The sequence below is a fragment of the Ambystoma mexicanum genome, chromosome 8 (assembly GCF_040938575.1).
Source record: "Ambystoma mexicanum isolate Mex_15411 chromosome 8, UKY_AmexF1_1, whole genome shotgun sequence".
In the NCBI taxonomy this organism is placed as follows: Eukaryota; Metazoa; Chordata; class Amphibia; order Caudata; family Ambystomatidae; genus Ambystoma; species Ambystoma mexicanum.
In genome coordinates this window covers 398,040,442-398,057,397 of record NC_090929.1, presented here as the reverse complement: position 1 = coordinate 398,057,397, position 16,956 = coordinate 398,040,442, and the positions used below count along the sequence as shown (strand labels likewise).

General features: G+C 42.6%; 1 protein-coding gene across 5 annotated transcripts in view; it reads right to left on the bottom strand.

Moving 5' to 3' along the window:
• Positions 1-16,956, bottom strand: part of CDK5RAP2 (CDK5 regulatory subunit associated protein 2) — a 2,172,192-nt gene that overhangs the window by 1,270,949 nt on the left and 884,287 nt on the right. For all 5 annotated transcript variants that reach the window (XM_069609888.1, XM_069609889.1, XM_069609892.1 and 2 more), the window contains one exon: positions 11,703-11,827. In XM_069609888.1, the coding sequence (XP_069465989.1) occupies positions 11,703-11,827 (125 nt within the window). The remainder of the gene's footprint in view (positions 1-11,702; positions 11,828-16,956) is intronic.

Genomic DNA, 16,956 nt, shown 5'->3' with positions numbered 1-16,956 from the left:
GGAATACGTCGGAGGACCCAATCCCCTCGATTCTGTATCTAAGGGAGTTAGGATTGTGCTCCTAAGAGTATTATATTTGGAGAGTGAGTGAAGGAGAAAGAGAGGAGCAGTTTATTCAAAATCCTTGCTCACGTGTTAAAACAGAGGGTGGGTGTACTTCAGAGAGCCTCTTGGGGGCTGTAGCTAAGATCCTAGCACGGGGCCAGGAACTCCTTGGTAGGAGTTCCTGGCACAGGGCCAGGAACTCTTTGGTGGGAGAATGTATTGCTTCTGTCATCTGGAGGGATATATATTGCAGAGCCTGGTGGAAGACAGAATCCACTAGAGGAGAAGATATTTTCTAATCGGCAGGGGGCTATAACTGCGAGCCTGGTGGGATCCAGAGACAAAGAGAAAGCTAGTGTCTGTTTGTGCTCAAGCCCAGGAGGTTAACACTTAGCTTGTGGGAATTAATAACTTCAGTCTGACTATCACCCGGGCAGTGATAGTACTTCATAAGGTAAAGGTGAGCTTATAAACGTACTGGTAGGCGTGTGCTCTGTCTGCACCAAAGGGCCCAGAAGGGTGACCAGCAGCCAGAAGCTAATAATGTCTGTGCCAGAAGTGATCAGAGAATTGTGTGAAAACCAAGGAAGTGCACAGCGCACTGAAACTCTGAAACCTTATGAATGCTAAGAAAGTGCACTGAATGCTGAAATCCTGTAACTTTGGGTAGTCGGTACGGATAAGGACATGGACACAAATTCATATTATAATATGCCCTTGCACTTGTTTTGTTGAGTCTACATCCTGATACTGCAAATCACTTCCTGTGCTACATTATAATATTGAAAAAGGCCCACCACAGTTAGTTCACCTTTCTCGTATGGTCTTTATAATGTGTCTAAGGCAAAACACAGGGATCTTCAAGCCCACATGAACTTGATAATTACCTGTTTCAGGCCTTCAAAAGTACTTAGCAGGTGATATATGACATAATAAGTCATTTATAACGCGCCTGTACACAAGTGTTTCTAGGTGCGACAAGACAAGGAAGGGGAGACAAAGGGAGGACAAAACAAAGGATCTTACTGGGCCTTGTGTCATTCAGATCGTGCAAGGGGAGGGGAGACGAGAAGTGCCAGGGGGAGGGAGTGGGGAAAGTGCAATATGGCAAAGCTCAAGTAGGTGCCAACAGGGTGACCAGCTCTGAGTAAGTGCAAGGAGGCAGGGGACTGTAGGGTTGCAGATACAGTCCCTAAGTGCGCAGTAAGCCTGGAGGCAATGCATGGGGCTACTGGTCATGCGGGAGCCTGGTGCCTATTAAGGTTCAGAGGGTGGCCAGGTAACTGGTTGGCGCAGTGGACAAGTAGATTAGCAAGGGAGAGAAATCAGAAGCGAAAAAGAAGGTCTTCAGTAGCTTCTGGAACCTTAGGTGGTCCTGCTCAAGTTTGAGAGAGGCAAGGAGGCGGTTCCAAAGGGAGGCACCAGCCGAGGAGAGAGATCTACCCCTCACTCTCTGCCTGGAGAAGTATCTGACCCTCAGAGCGGGAGGTGGATGAGCGAAGGGCTCGAGAAGGAAAGCGCTTAGAAAGAGAGTTGGATGTAGTGTGGTTCCCGTCCCCAGAAAGCCTTGTGGACAATGCAGAGGATCTTGAAGTTGATCCTTGCAGCCACCGGGAGCCAGTGGGGATTTCAGCGCGGGAGAGATACGATCCCTGGGCTTGAGGCCAAGGACAAGTCTTGCAGTCCTTTTTTGGATTAGATGCAGAGGGCGAAGAGTAGAGGCAGGTCGATTTAGAAAGAGGCTGTTGCAGTAGTCCAACCTAGAGAGAACCAGGGCTCTCTGGGAGAAAGTGAGAAAGGAAAGAACACCTCTGAGGAGGTGCAGCTGGTAGTGGGACTTCTTAGAGAGGTTTAATGTGAGGAGAGAAGGAGAGAGTGGAGTTGAAGATGACACCAAGGTGTTTTGCCTCACAGGAAGGTGCAGGGAGGGCGTCCAGCGTGAAAGAGGGAAAGCAGGGGCAGGGATCTCAATGATAAGGATCTCAGTCTTACTGGCATTAAAGCAGAGATCGTTGGAGGCGCACCATTCCTGAATCGTGGATAGACAATCAGAAATAAGCAGGAGAGGAGGCTGAGGGGAGCCTGAAGGAGAGCCGAGTGTCATCCGCATAACACAAAGTTAGAAGAGAAGGTGGAGATGAGGTGGGCCAGAGGTGTCAAGTAAATGTTGAAAAGCCAGGGTGAGATAGCCCTGGGGAACACGACACGTGGAGAGAGAGGTGGTGGAGAGAAAAGACCCAAGTTGGACCTGGGAGGGTCAATTCAGAAGGAAGGAGGTGCACCAGGCAAGGGCCTGATCTGTGATGCCCAGGTTGTCCCAGAGATGATTGATCAGAATGGCATGGTTGACCATGACAAAAGCAGAGGAAAGATCAAGGAGGATGAGGACAGAAGGAAGGCTAGAGTCAGATTGGAGAGCAGGACTTTACGGGTGTGCAGGAGAGCAGTTTCTGTGCTTCTGACTGCTCTGAAGCCAGTCTGATGGTCAAGGAGACAACCAACAGATTCAGTATTGAGAGTAAGCTGGGAGATGTCCATCTTTTCCAGGAGTTTGCCCAGGAAAGGAGTGATACAGATCGGGCGGTAGTTTGCCGGAGAGGAGGGATCAGAAGATGGCTTTTTAAGGAGGGGGTGCGCAAGGGACTGCTTTAGGGGAGGGGAAAGTTCCAGTGGCAAAATAAGGATTACAGAAATCAGCCAAGGCTGGAGCAAGGATGTCAATGTGGTCCTTGATGGTTCTGGAGGAGCAGAGAACATTTTCATAGATGTACAGTAACATTGTTACCACCAGCGACTTGATGAAGGAGATTATCCCAATCATTGACCATGGCAGAGTAACCCACAGATTTGCATTCCTTTCGAGGGCTTCGAGAGTTTTAGGTTGGTTTTAACAATTTTAGTAATGTTTGTACATCCCTGGATACAAGCATCCCCAAAGGTATATAGCACCCAACCCCTGGGATCTATTTGAAGCCCATGTCCCAGCCGCAGCTTACCAGAGAGTGGAAGGAGTTTGGGCTTCATCCAATTGTTCTTTACCAGGAGAGGAAGATTTCCAAGAGAGTGTTTCACATGAAGCAACATGGTGTCCACATAAAGCGAGATCATGTTTCCTGCCACACACCTGGTAACCCCTATCCGCGTGGTCTGCCTAATGGGCACACCGCAGTTATATTGCCAGCACAAAAAGAAGTGGGGAGAAGGGGGCACCCATGTCTGGTGCCCCATGTCAATTTCAAAGGGAATTATATGAACCCATTATCAGCACCAGAGCCTCCCGATTACAATATAGCAACCGCACCATGTTCTAATACTTAGAGCATCCAATGTGGGTAGGATGACCAGAGTCGCCAGGTTAGAGACAAAAAAAATCCTTTCATATTATATAATGTGGCAGTGCCAGGAATAAACCCTGCTTTATCCACCAGTATCAAACCAGGCATAGAGCCATGCATTCTAGCCACCAGTATGTTGGCACGTATTTTATATTCACTGTTCATTAAGGACAATTGACTGCCAGAGGTACAATTCTCCAGGTCTGTCAGGACTTACTTGAGGACACATCAGGGCCACCGTGCTTGCTGCTGTTCCTGGCCTCTCTGGGCATACACTAGTCAGGCGCGGACCGCCGAGTGTTGCCACTCCTAAAATGGCTGCGGCTCTGGAGACGGCACCCATCCCATGATGCGATCATCCAATTCTCGTCTTCCATACCAAGACGCTGGTTTTTCTTCTCATCTCAGAATGGGGTAGTGCGCCTTATTGCGTTCCCTATGTTTGTTTCTACCTTGTCCTACACTTGTTGCTCCCTCCACTTGCCTGAGCCTTGTCATTTTGTGTCTCTGTGCTCTCTGCACTCTGGTCCCTGCTGCTTACCTGCTGCTGAGAGACTCCAGTCCTTTGTTGCCTCCTGGATCCCTCCCTGCTGGATCCTGCTGCCATATCATAGAGTCCCCCAATCCCCATTTGGGTTTTCCCCTCGACAATTGGTCCCTGCCTTCGGGACCTCCAAACTGGTTGGTATCTTACCAAAGGAGGGTGGCTTGGGCGGACGGAGGTAAGGCCTGCACTTGACATGGTGTTTCTTTGGCTTAAGCCATGAGTGTTGTTCTAGTAGTTTTGGTCAAGTCCCGGCAGCTAGGGCTTCATCGAAAAGGACGATTGAGGTGAAGCAAGGTTTCATCTATTAATTCTCTGTACAAATCAGCAATTAGAGCACCTGTACATGGTGATTCCTTCTGTAATATACTAGCTAGACCTGATTGCAGCACATAAGTGCTTAACAACCTGTCTATGTACTACACCGTCTATATATTCCTTAATCTCGAGAGCAGTGTTCAAGTTTGATTGAGCAAAGCTCTTCATGGTATGTTCTAAACCCATTATTTGTTTAACACTATCCAGACACTTCACTATGGTTGTATTCCTCATGGCTGCAATCGGAGTCTGCCCCCTGTCCAGTTAAAAGGTCCAGGCCAAATATCTACCTGGTTTGTCCTTTTCCACATAGTGTCTAGTAGTGCTTAATCTTACGGTCCATGAATTTCACCACCCTCCTTGCTGACGTTCTGGAGATTTCCAGTTTATTTCTAATCTCAACCAATAGCTGCATGCCCTTAGTTATGTGTGTCACACTTCCAAATCCTTTTACTAAGTTTTCCTTCTCAGTATACCTCTGTCAATATACACATACCCTTCATAAAACATTTGAAGGCTTCTCACGTTAACCTTGATTTGAACTTCCACATCCATAATTGAGACTTAATGAAAGGAATTGCAAAATCATAAATAGTAGCAAATGGTCTGACAACATTTTGAGCAATACCTTGCATGCTGGCACACTGCCTACCATCTCTACTGACGTCATCATATAGCCTATGCAGAGGCATGCAATGTGCACACTGGAATAAAAAGTGTACTCTTTCCTGTCAAGTTTAAAGTGTTGCATACGTCAGGTAAGGACTAAAATGCATCACCTCAAGCACTCGGTAGAGTTCAAGTTATTAGCAAGTTGAAGCGACATGTTAAATTTAATCACTCAAATAATGCAGTTATCTATATACGGACCGTTTCCTGTCAATAGTTGCAATAAAGGATGAACCATGTACAATCAGCGAATAAATAGTCCCCATTACTAGCTTAATCTCAAAGAAGATGCCCGTCAACATCAGCAGCCAACCTTCCTCTTCTTTATCCTGTTGAACATATATGAGGTCTATTGTCTTAAGTATTAGGGTCATAACCCCTTCTAGAGTGAGGGTGATGGAGAAAAAATATGCTTTATTTATAAATTGAACATTTTTACACAGCGCGGACAAGGCACACAATGCATCTGAGTGCAGTAAAATAAAACACAACATCAGAAACTTAGTAAATACATGAATTTAAAATACAAGGTCACTAAAACCACTAGAATCAAATTCCTTAACTACAACAATGTTTTTTGGAGAATCACCCAAAACTCAGTGCGAATAGGAACGTTGCTGGTTCCCCCCATTATAATGGGAGTCGTACTCTACGGCCTGCAAACAGGTGAGTCTCCTGAAGTAATAAAATGTTAACCTTATGTTTTCTGGCATATATTATAATATTTCAATTTTTGGTCACCTTTTGATTCAATGGATATCCTGTGTCAGAAGTGTCAGATCTTTACCAATGAATATTCAAGTCCCTCCGTTCTCTAGGTTGATTGCTACCTTGAGTGACATCAATCACTGTGGTTAAGTTCCCCAATATCTCCATAGCCTTCATCTACTTTCCCCTCTCTCTCGCTCTATGTGTGTGTTAGTTACAACTTACAACACTGAACTATTACACTAACAACAACAGACAACTTCCACTCACGCCCATTGTCCCCACAAAACACACAACCCTATACCATTCCAACTGTGATATACACTGTGGAGGGGGGGAGGGAAAAAGGTGGCAATCTCATTCAACCAACTCACACCCCAGTGAGCAAATAACTGTTGGGTCATTACTTTCCAAATCCACTTGACTGGTTTAGCATACATTATCCAAATGCACAGTGCCATTACACGTCTTCTGTTCCCACCGTCGCTGCAGTTTTCTCTCAAGGTGCCGACCACTTCAGCAATAGCAGCTGTCTCAAATAGACCTCTGCTGCCTTGGGGTCTCTGGAGATATGTGCTCCATCTTTATTCAGTATCTTCAACGTTGCAGGCTATAACATTACGTACTTCATACCGTGGTTGCATAGTTTGCATTTCACTTCTGTGTCTCTTGTGTTGCAGGGCTAAAATGAAGATAATACAGAAGTGTCCATGCAAATAGTTCACTTGTATTTGGCAAAATTAATTAAAATGTCTGCATAGTATCCACAGAATAACTTGTCTCAGAAAGGCACCAAAGGGAGACTTGAGAACCAGTTTGCAGTGAGCATGTTCCATCACAAAGTGCTACGATAGTGGGAGGTTACCTTATGAACCAGATAGTCCATTAATTATTCCATCATCCCTGTAACCTGCATGCTCTCTAGCAACCCAATCAGCTGAATGTTATGTTTAGACCTCCGAGGCAGCTTCATCTCCCCTAGCACCCTGTCCCTTCTGCTCTTTCCAGCACATTACAGCTATGTTTCTGCACTCCCTGGGCATATCGTTCCATCTTTAGCCGCTTTATATTGATTCCAATCATGGCATTAACTGTAGCAGTACTCTACTAACACTGGCCATTTTTATGAAAAGACCAGTTAATCCATGCTCTACACTGCATTCACAATATCTTCAGCACTGCAGAGCCAAGTCTCTTATCCGTGCAAATGATTAGCTGTGGCTGCTGCTGCTCACTGAACCCAGGGTCATCTGCAGCACCCAGACCAAAGGCAAGGAGCTCCACCACATCCCCCAGAGTGCCTCTTCAACTGCCGTCAGGCAGATTGAACGTGACAGGGCCCAAAAGTGGGACGTGTGAGCACTTGATGAAGCCTCTGTATAAAAGCACAACCCAAAGTCCCCCAATTAACAACGTATCAAAGAGGGCTCTGGATCCAGTGGGCACCTCTACCTACTGCAACTGCACACTGGAATGCTTACTGCATCCTCTGCTCCAGATATATCCCACAGAGGGTACTAACTATTTCAGTGGTCAGCTCTGCTGCGCCCTTCACCTTTCTGCCAGAACACGAGATTTGTCCAGCTTCATTGAGTGGTATTATGTTGGTGAATCACTCAGGGTACAGCCGATCCCCAGTACTCCCGCTTCAGAGTCTTCAAAGTTATGTTTTGCTCCTCCTGGGCACCATACAAGCTCCAGTGTAAAGTGGGATGATACTTCAGTTGCTCCGCTTCGTCATTCAGTGTGTATGAGGTAACTAGCGAGCTCACCTAGACTACAGGCATCTCGGCAGCTGGGATAGAGCGCCTTCTCTAGCCTTTTAACCACACTGAACAGGAGCAATGTGACTAATGTAACAAGGTCCTCTGCCTTATTCTAGGGACAGAAGGGATTACTCAGGGGCCAGGTGCCTTCCTAAACTGGTGGTATGGGGACAGTATTACGAGGATCCCCTCTTCATGCACCATTGGTCCTGGTCACATAGTAGGACACAGATGCAGAGCAGGTGCGGACCCCTCGCCAACTGAGATAATCTGAAAGCCTCTTAAACACAGACCTCTAGAGGGAGAAACCAAGCATGCTCCTGGATTCACAAGCAATATTCTTCACGCAAATCTCTTAAAACCCATGCTGAGGTGAATTTCAGTTCCTCAAAATTGAAAAAGAAGTCAGCTGAAAGATACATTTTGAAATGTGTAAAACCTCTTCCAACCCCAAAGCAGAAAGAACGTCACCTAAAAGTGGTATGAAACATTTCATGAGCCACAAAAGGCGGCAGGTGATATAAATGTACAAAACCGTTGTCTGCCAGCCGAGCATTCACCCATCAATTCCTTAGTAAACATGGGTGAACTAAGGAGCAGCAACCAATCCCAATGATGTCTCCCTTTCAAGACACAGGTGCAGGCAGGTGCCAAGAACCCAACACAGAGGGAACATGAGTTCTATAAAACCCAGAGACCCCAGTCAATTGGTGACAGTCGTTGGTAGAGACTAGATAGAGAGTGAAGAGGCTGAACAGACTGAAGAGGTTGGAGAGACATGAGAGGGGAAAAAGGACATGGTCAGTCACGGTCTGGAAGGTAACATTGGCATTATGAAGGACATGGTAATTGTTGCATTAAGGATAAAGGAGTGACAACAGGTAATGAAAGTGGTATCCTGAAGGTGATAAAAGGAGGTGTGTGTAGAATTAAGGAGAAGAAGGGAGCAAGTGTGGGGAAGAATGTGGACCCCAGAGGGCGAGAAGAAAGAGTGGAGTTACTGAGGAGAAACCCAGAGGAGGCAATTAGTGATATAGTAGAAGTACAGGTAGGGAAAAAGCAGAACACTAGTGACATGAAGTGGAGCAGGAAGGAGAGTTGGATTGAGAGAAAAGACACTGAGTTGAGATACTTTTGAGAGAGGAAGAAGACTGGAAAGAAGGACAGAGGAAAGGGTTAGTGGATGGCAAGAAGTTGTTCTAGACAAAGGAGCTGTTGAGAGGAAGAGGCAAATGTGCTATGCCAGCAGAAGGGGGTAACAGCTAGAGGCAAATGGAGCCTTGAAGCAAGGTGACAATAGCAGAAAGGGAACGTGGCACAGGAGAGAAGGTGATCGCATCAATATATGGAAGTGGCATACAGGAGAAGGTGTGAATGACATTAAACACAAGTGGACAGTGGGACTGGGGATACCATCAGTAGGTGGCAGTGGTACCGATTAGAAGGGGGTGTCCTAGCCTAGCCAGTAAGCCTAGGAAAGTTGCAGTGAGCCAGGTTGTCCATAGGCAGGGCCAGAAGGTGGGAGGAGGGATGAGCATAGAACAGGGAGAGTACGTCAGGATCAAAGAGTTTGAAGTGGAAGAAGTTGAGGAGACCCAAAAGAAGACCAACCCGAAGTGACTCTTTTTCCTCGCACCCTTACAGTTTCTGTGAGACTGTCATGTATGCTCACCAGAAGGGTTGAGGGACTGATGGTGAGAGTCAGTCTTGGGGTGAGAGACCCAGGAAGAATGCAACTAGATAGTACAAGAAGAAAGGCTTTAGGAACCCTCAGACCCGCCATCCCAGAAGACCTGCAAAGGAGGGAGGACTGCATGGGTGACTATTGCGCACAGAGGCGAGGAGGTGCATCCTGTGTATACTAGCTCACATAAATTAAATGAAACTAAAATAGCTTGGTTTCGGCTTAGATCTTAGTCCCAATTGTTATGTGACACTACCAATGCATTTCTAATGTCCTACAACCCAGGACATTTTATTACTTGTCTTTCTTCTGTGTTTGGGCCCACCTTAGCTCCCCCCAGAGCTCAAAAAGTCATCCCATTAAGACTATTATCTTGTTTGAACAGACCACTCAATCACATTTGTATGTCTATCTGCCCACAACAGTTGAGCTTGGTTAACCAATCCTGAAAGGATGGCTGCCAAAACTTTGAAAGATACATGTATGGTTTTGGTGGTGTGCACTAACCTCCAGTGCCCTTTGTGCATATCTGGAATGACCAAATACTATTATACAGATCTGTATTCATTCTGGCCCCTGCCTAAAAAAAAAGGTAGAGAGAGGAGATGTCCCTTTAGATTCTCAAGGCTGGATGAACTGAAGGCTCCTGATCCTCCTGAAGGGGAAAATCTGATTTATTGTGTGCTAGAACCTTGCTTCAGGTTCTTCCTTGTCTTTCATCTAGTGATAAATGCTGGAACATCTGTGCCTGCAGCTAATCAGTGCTCTAAGTTTCCAGGACCAAGGGTCCTTGTCGGATCTGAAGCGGGATTTTATGCTGCATAGCTAATACCAGAGTGGTAGTGCTGGTAAATAAATACTTGCTCTTTTGTAGGACTTTTTGTATTGTTGCGGGACATCCTGGCTCTGAACTCTGCCGCTGCTCCTCTTCGTATAAATGTCCTGACCCTCCTGCCCTACAGCCCTTTGTCTTCACTAGACCTTCGTCAAAAGGTCACCACTGTCCTTCCTTGCTGCTTGTTCAACTGAAGTTCTGAAAACCCCAGAATATTTTACTATTTTGTCAAGCAACAAGACCCACATTACTATTTTCTGCTGTGCTGTGAAGCAATACAACCCAATAAATAAAGGAACATACAAACCTAGTTACCTTATGGCAAGCAAAATACACTTTCTTTAATAACTGGCAGGAGTACGTGGATAAACACTACAAGTAGAAATCAGTTGTACAAAATGCTCCAATAAATGAAGTGTTCATGGTCAACATAAAAGTAGGCCAAAATGTGAAAGATTGGTGAAATAATGACAGTGCTAAATCGACTCTCTGTCTTAGTCAATAAAACAGATGCACTGTGCTTCCTGAAGCCCAAATGCAGAATGCAATGTAAAAATAAAGCAAGAGACATCTAAGCGAAGTCTATCTGTATAAATAAAAATGTAAGTGTTAGTTTGTTCAAAATCTCAAATCTCCAAAAGTTCTTCACCGATTGCTTTGAAATATGGACACAACGTTGCATTGGAATAGGCGCATGTTTTTATATACCTACTATACATCGATGTCACACCTGTGACAGGTAAAAACATGCTTTTTCTGAAAAACAGCACCATCTGGGGACGTAAAAGCAACACGCTATACTGAATATTTTACGATTCCATTTCAATGTTTCTGATTTAGAATGGCTCAAAAAAGTGCAGAGGAAGCAACAGAGCGACGTGCAGCCAGACTTCAGGATGCACGGTTGCGAGCACGGCAATCGCGCTCTGCAGCTTCAGATCTGTTTCGTTCTCAAAAGAATGAATGCGACAGGCTGAGAGTGACTGAAAGACGTCAAAGAGAAACAGCAGATCAGCGTCAAACACGACTCCGTACTCAGCAATTACGTGATTACAATCGCCTTTCATTCTGGTACAACCCAGCTGATGATTATAGTTTGAGCCGGCATGTTCTCATCGGCACCATGACTGAAAAATGTCCTTATTGCAAGGCTCCGAAATTTAATGTAGAAACAAAAGAAATGTGTTGCGCCGCCAGGAAAATTAAACTGCTTCAACTTGGAGAACCGCCAGAGCCATTAAAAACTTTCCTTCCCGGATATATCGCCGAATCAAAGCATTTCCCATCTAACATAAGGAAATACAACTCATGCTTCCAAATGACGTTGTTCGGCGCAGAAATGGTAACAGCTCAATTCATGCCAACTTGCGTTTGCAATCACCATCAACAAAGCTCAAGGCCAATCGTTAGAATTGTGCGGTTTGGATCTAGACACGGATTGCTTCTCACATGGACAATTATATGTTGTGTGTTCTACAGTTGGCAAACCAGACAATCTCTATATCTGCACAGACAATGGAACAACAAAAAATATTTTATACCCACAAGAATTGTGAAATTAAATATATTAGAAACGTGCACACTCTTTTCTTTTCCTTTTAACCATACTGAGCCACAGCAACGTGTACTGGGAAAAGCTAGTAATAAATATTTTTAAAATACTTTGTATAAGCCACAATCAAAACTGAATTGGATACAAAAAATGAAATCTGCAAACTCCATGTGATGAAATCAATAAGGACAATTGCTTCATTGGTTTGCAATAATATCTTAATGAAACAATCAATCAGCCACATACCATCTCTACTTTTACCCATCTTCATTTTTTCCTCCAAAATCTTTCGAAGTTCCTGGTTGGCCTGGATGTCATCTTCAAGTTGCTTACGTAGTAAACATATAGTGTCCAACTCCGTTTTAAGGCTCCTACAACAGTCAATGATAAAGGGTATTTAAAATCTACGTAAAATGCTTCTTCATAAAACCATCAACTGTCATTTTGCTAGACAGCAACATTTAATTTTCATCAGTGCTACGCAATTGCAGTGTAGCTAATTGACATCAGCTTTGAATTTTTGCAGCACTTCTCACTAATGATACACAAGAGAACCAATTTTGTAATGCTGTACACACTAGAACATGTTTAGGGCGATATCAATCTATAAATATGTCCGTAAAAATGACAAAACTGTTCGCACTGGAAAAGGACCATTCTTTCATTGCTCAAGTGAATTCTTACCTCTTTCTGTTTGCACTTAATTTCACATATAAAATACAGGGAAGGTTTAACCACTTTTAAACAGTCACCCACAAACAGTAAGCCAACAGGAAAACAATGGCAAATAAGAAAAATCCAATATTTGTTTTTAGCCTTTAAACATAACAGTTGCATACTGCACAAGCCGTGATTTACACAATACAAATCACATATATTTTCTGTTATTTTCGATTGCAGTCTCCAGGTCACTTTCCCAGAAGCCTGACGCACAAAAGGATGTGTCACATTGCGTGCTGACAGATGTCCATAAACTTATGGAACTCTCCCGTCCCCGGCAGACCCTTTCAATTGTATATAACATCAATATTTATTACATTTGCAATGATCATTGAGAATAAATTCTTAGGAAACCAGTTTTTTGAAAAAATTGTGTTTTCAAATCAATTGTTGCTATAATTCACATATTATTAATTTCACTTCGGTACATCAAAACATTTGCTTCTGTAATAGAGGCACACTAGAATAAATGCAATTTGAGGACAGTGTAATATGTACAACTTCCTTTTGAGACTATTTGTCCTCATGGGTAAACAATGTTTTAAATACAAATTCCTTTAATGTTTACTGAGGTGTACGGGTCACATATCGGTCTGGAAAATGTCAATAACATGAAAACATTTACTCAACGCGTTTTGGGGTTTATATTGTTCCCCTTCTTTAAGAGTTTTTCACCCACTTTCACTCTTTCTTTAGCTTTTTCTCATCAATCACCTATAACATATAATATTGTAATCAGGTAATATTCTCTGAATAGATATTACCCTGTCATGTTACCATAACCACTCTAACAGTAATAATCATCTGGATGTTCACTTTTATCTCAGGGTATCATTTAGTCTAACGTCTAATGTTTATTAACACAGGGTGTCCAATGTCTCAATTGTAAGCAATCTAAAAAAAACAACAAAAAATAAGCTGTTTTAAAAGAAAGGATATCTGCAAGTATCTTATAGCAAGAAACAAGAGAGTATACAGGTTCTATTTGTGCACAGTCTGACTGTAATTAAGAGTGTCTCTAAATTGCAGTTACCTTGGAGTCTGTAATGGCTTGCCTTGACTTCTCCAGTAAATGTTATTGTCCAGTCCTTGGTTGGGTGGTTTGGAACTAGAATCACTGTTAATTCCACAATGCTCTGGAGCTGCCCCTATAAGATATATACATCATTTAAGCATTCCCTTCTAATCTGGGAATATACAAAGAATGGTTAAAAAATTGATGGTAAAACTTACCCACTTTCATATGGGTATAATCAACAGCCACTGTTGTATGTTATTCAAAAAAAGTCACTCCTAGGTGCATATATCTAGTGGGGATTAAAAAGGATAAATCAATGTAGGGAGTGGAACTCTAAAGTTCCTTTGGTTGTAGTGAGTGGACCTAAGTTGGTCCATCCTAACTCACCTTGCCTGCTGGATCGTAGTGCACCCTCAGGGGAAGCCGCACTGCACCTCGCGGTGTTCGTGCTCTGCCAGCAAGATGGCTGTTGTTTATACTGTGACGTCATCACGCTACAGCGTGATGACCTCATGATCTTATTACGTTTGGGTGTGACTTAATGACGTCCGTGCGTGACTTTTACGTTGATGTTATGGAGAACTCTATACTGTTATCACAGGTTACTTTTTATCTTAACACGGAGAATAAATAGGTAGGATGTCATGTGTGATAAGGCATATAGATTAGATAGTTCTTGAGTACTGCTTCTGACTCAATAAGAATGGTGTTTGTTAGCTCAAAGTAACGGCATAAGTACCATAGTGCTAATATGAATTTTACAGTCAAGTAATTAGATTCTGTTGATAGAAATCTCTATCCCTAGAATTAGCTCTTAACATGATGAAATTTGTTATGGTTCCGTTTATCTGTGTCCAGTGACTTGTTAAGTCCATAGGCTAGATCTGTAATTCTCAGTTTTTTGGGAGAAGCATTATTGAGAGCATCCAAATGTTTATTCCTTGATGATGGTAATATGCTCACATTCTAAGTCCGTTATGGGTATTCATTCTTATATCATTGTGCCACTGTGACTATCGCATGTGACATTGTTGTGTTATATGTATCACACAATGGTAAAAATATAACATTTAGAACAACCTTTCTGGCCAAGATGTTCAGAGAGGGGAACAATATCTAAGACCTGGACAAGGGTAAGGGTATTGACTCGTGTTGATGATCTCTTACTGATGATCTATTCCTCATGCTCAACTGTAACCTCACTTGTTCAGTGAGACTAATTTGTTCTACGGTGTATATCACCCAATTTTTCTTTTTTGTCTGCTTTAAAGAAAGCAGGCCAAACTGTACTCCTCATTCATTCCATTTGGTACATGACTATTCAGTTTGTCAATCCAAAATATTTCTCTTTGATTCATCAGTTTCCCACAATTGCCTCCTCTTTGGAATTTCTTCACAATTTCGAGTATTATTACTTTTAATTGTGCTATACTGTGTTTTTTCATTGCGAAGTGTCTAGCTACTGGTGAGTATGTTGTTGGTCCTTATGTTGCTCTTATGCTCATGCCAACGTTCCTTTGCTTTTCTCTTTGCTTTTCTCTGGGTTTGTCCCACGTAATAGATCCCACAGGGGCAACTTAGTCCATAGATGACGTATTTTGTATCGCATGTTACAAAGTCATGTAGTGGGATTTTGTTCCCATTGTTTGGGTGTCTTACATAATTACCCTTCATTATGTTGTTGCAATTGCCAAAACTGAGGCATGCAAAGGTGCCTGCTTTTTTCTTTGTCAGTGTCCGTTGATTGTCCAGTCGGGGTCTTTCTGCCTTCAGTAGTTGGTCCCTAAAGTTCCGCCCTCTCTTATAAGCAATTATGGGTGGTTCAGGAAACAATCTTTTTAATTGAGGGTCTAGTTTGATGATTCTCCAATTCTTCTTGATCATTCGTGTTATGTGGTGACTTTGAGCTGAGTATCTTGATGCGTACAAAAATTGAATTTCCTTGGATCTATTCTTAGCAATTAGTAGGTTTTTTTCTCTCCAATCTATGGGTTTTTTCTTCTGCTTTCTTGATAGTGGATTCTGGATAGCCTCTTTCTTTATATTTTTCTGTCAACAAAGCATTTTCCTCTTTTAGAGTTTCTGTGGATGAAATAATCCTTTTAAGTCGAAGAAATTGACTATAAGGTAGATTGTTTCTCAGGTGTTCCGGGTGATGGCTTCGAAAATGTAAAATATTGTTGACATCTGTAGGTTTGTGGTATATATTTGTGGTCATTCCTTCCGGTTTGATCTCTAATTCCACATCCAAAAAGTGTAATTTCGGGGTTCCTACTTCCATTGTAAATTTTATCCTAGCATGGGCTGAGTTGATGTATTGTAGGAATTCATCCAGTTCTGTGCATCCTCCTCTCCATATTACAAAAACATCATCGATTCACCTTTTCCAAGTTATCAGCTTGTCTTTCCATTTGGTGGGTATTAGGATCCCGTTCTTTTCTAGGTGGAACATAAATAGGTTGGCATACGCTGGGGCCATTGAGGACCCCATGGATGTGCCTGCTGCTTGTAGGAAGTATTGGGTTTTGTATATGAAGTAATTGTTTATGAGTATGATTTTACTCAATTCTAGAATAAAGATTTTGTTGGCTTCACAGTCACTTTGTAATAGTGCCCATTCCAATGCTTCCAATCCGTCCTGATGTGGTATGGAGATCTAGAGACTTTGTACGTCAAAAGAGACTAGTAGATCATCATTGTTGACATTTGTCAGGGTGTTCAAATGATTCAGAAAATCAGTGGTATCTTTTAGATATGTGGATGTTGCCTGTACCAATGGTTGTAGAGCATTGTCTACATATATGGCTAAGGGGTTAAAGATACTGTCCGTGCCCGCCACTATGGGCCTGAGTGGTGGAGTCCTCACATTTTTATGGATCTCTGGTAGTCCATAAAAAAATGGGAGTAATAGGGTGTGTGTTAGTCAAAAATTGTTTTGTTGGAGATCCATCCTTGATCCATCGCTTTTTCCAAAGTGGTTTCTGAAATCTTTTTTATCGGGTCTTGGTCAATTTTGATGTATGTACTCTCATCTAATAATAACTCCAAGATCTTCTCCTCGTAGTATGTTGTGTCCATTATAACTATGAGTCCTCCTTTGTCAGCCGGTTTCAGTGTTAAGCTTTTGTCACCTGCTAGTTCTTTAATTATTTCAATTTGACGTCTTCTAGTGTTGTAGTTTTTGGATCTGGTGAACTTCACTCTATTCAGATATTTTGTCATTTGTTCTTCAAACATTTTGATGGTTATGTTGTTTATTCAGGGATCAAATTGGCTTTTGGGTTTTATTTCCAGATATTGATGATCATCTTTTTCTATATCACTTCCCATTTGTGTATCAAAAATTTGTGTATCAGAACAAGGAGGAGTTAACAGTTATCATAGAAGAAGTCAATAAAACTTTAGACAGATATAAGAAGGACATTGAACAACGTAAAGTTCGTAAATTCAGAAGGGACACATTGGATTATTTACAGGACATAGTATATTCTTGGCAAGAATATTACGCACAACAAAAATCAGCACCAAACAGAAGACAACATCCAAACCGTAAACCACCAGGACAAGAAACAAGCGGCTCAAGTAGCGAAATACCTACTACTGGAGACGAGGTGATTAACACAGAAATTCCGGAAACTAGACCAATCATACACACATCACAAGAAGCTACAACGTCTAAAGCACAACCAACTCCGTCTTCTTTTTTAGAAAAAAGACAGCGCGAAGAAGCAATAAGAAAGCTAAGACCAAGAAACAAAGAGA